At 40.0% G+C, this 1,571-nt stretch overlaps 1 protein-coding gene across 1 annotated transcript; it reads left to right on the top strand.

The window, feature by feature from the left end:
• Nucleotides 1-450: 450 nt before the first annotated feature.
• On the top strand, nt 451-813 carry LOC127138110 (uncharacterized). Its single transcript, XM_051064509.1, has one exon. The coding sequence runs from the start codon at nt 451-453 to the stop codon at nt 811-813; it is 363 nt and encodes a 120-aa protein (XP_050920466.1).
• The last annotated feature ends 758 nt before the right edge of the window (nt 814-1,571 follow it).

The following is a 1,571-nucleotide window of genomic DNA, read 5'->3' as shown; positions in this document are numbered from 1 at the left end:
CAGTTTCTCGGCTCGCGTGGCTTACAAAGAGTCTATTGTGCTAACAAATTTTTGGTAACAAGTGTTATCTTTATCTTGTAAATATTAGATTGTAAATAGTAGTTATTTCTATTAGTAATGAGGCCCATTAGTCAAAGTCCATTAGGTTTTTTATTCTCTCTTATTTAAAGCATGTAGATGTAACATGTAAGAATTACTTTTAATATATCTGTGAAATATTTTACAACATGGTATCAAGAGCTCCCGATTTTGGGGGATTCGCTTCCGCCTAAACCCTAGTCGCCTTGTAGCGGAGTCCTTTTTTTTTACTGCAGTTTGTTGTTGTTTTTTAGGTGTTTGGGTCATTGTTGTTTTATGTTGTAGCACATCGTGCTTCTTGTTTTTGTTCACTCATCTTTGAAACCCTAACCCATCCTGTTTCTTGGTTTGTTTCTCTCGATTGTCCTTTCAATGGCTGAGATTATTAACGATCAACCACCTCCACCTCCACCTCCACCTCCCACAAATCCACCAGCCCCATTTAATGCTAAGGATTTTGTCGTTCAAAAAGGTTATTGGCTTATCGGCAAAAATTATTTTCAATGGTCTCAGTTCATCAGACACACTCTAAAATGTTGCGACATGCTTGATCATATTGAAGGAAATCCTCCTCTGGTTACTGCTCCTAACTTCCCTTCCTGGGATAAAGATGATTCTGCTATTATTACTTGGCTTTGGAACTCCATATCTCCAGAAATTAGTAGAAATTGCATGTATCTCTCAAGTGAAAAGGCAGTTTGGGAGTATCTTCGTCGCAGTTATTCCATGAAATAAGATATGTCTGCTTGTTATGATTTAAAGAGGAAAATCTTCAACACTAAGCAGGGAAATCTTTCAATCACTGAGTATTTTGGAGTTCTCAATGGTTTTTGGATTGAGTTAGATCAGTATCAGAATTTGAAGATGGAGTGCAGCAAGGATACTGCCACCTTGAATACTATTGTTGAGCGGGATAGGATCTTTGATTTCCTAGCAGGCCTTAATGCTGAATTTGACCCTATTCGGGTGCAGATTTTGGGTAAGGAAAAATTTCCTGATCTTAATGAAGTTTTTTACACTGTTCGTAATGAGGAAACCCGTCATCAAGCTATGCTTCATGAACAGCCCCCGGATGTGTCAGCATTAGTAGCTAGCAAAACAACAAGACAAGGACCACCACCATCATCATCCAAGAATGTTCGTGACAAATTCTATTGTGAGCATTGCAACCGATCAGGGCATACAAAGGATAGGTGTTTCAAACTTCATGGGAGGGAGCAGGTTCTTAGCCGAGGTGGCGGTTCTCGCAACATGCACCAGTATCAGGCACATGTTGCTACACATGTCCAGGATACTGAAAGCTTTGAAAAGAGGGGAACTGATCTTTCCTCCTTCAGTCAGAATGATGTGGAACGGTTGAAGTCTATGCTTGACTCCATGAGTAAGCCTTCTGGTTCTGGGTCTCTAGCAGTTACTGGTAAGAGTTTGTGTTCCCGATCTCTTACTGTTTGTGGTAATATTCCTAAGAATGCGTGGATTCTTGACTCTGGTGC

This window comes from Lathyrus oleraceus, chromosome 4 (genome assembly GCF_024323335.1).
Source record: "Lathyrus oleraceus cultivar Zhongwan6 chromosome 4, CAAS_Psat_ZW6_1.0, whole genome shotgun sequence".
Taxonomy (NCBI): domain Eukaryota; kingdom Viridiplantae; phylum Streptophyta; class Magnoliopsida; order Fabales; family Fabaceae; genus Lathyrus; species Lathyrus oleraceus.
The sequence above is the reverse complement of the archived record's forward strand: the minus strand, read 5'-3'. Positions and strand labels throughout refer to the sequence as shown.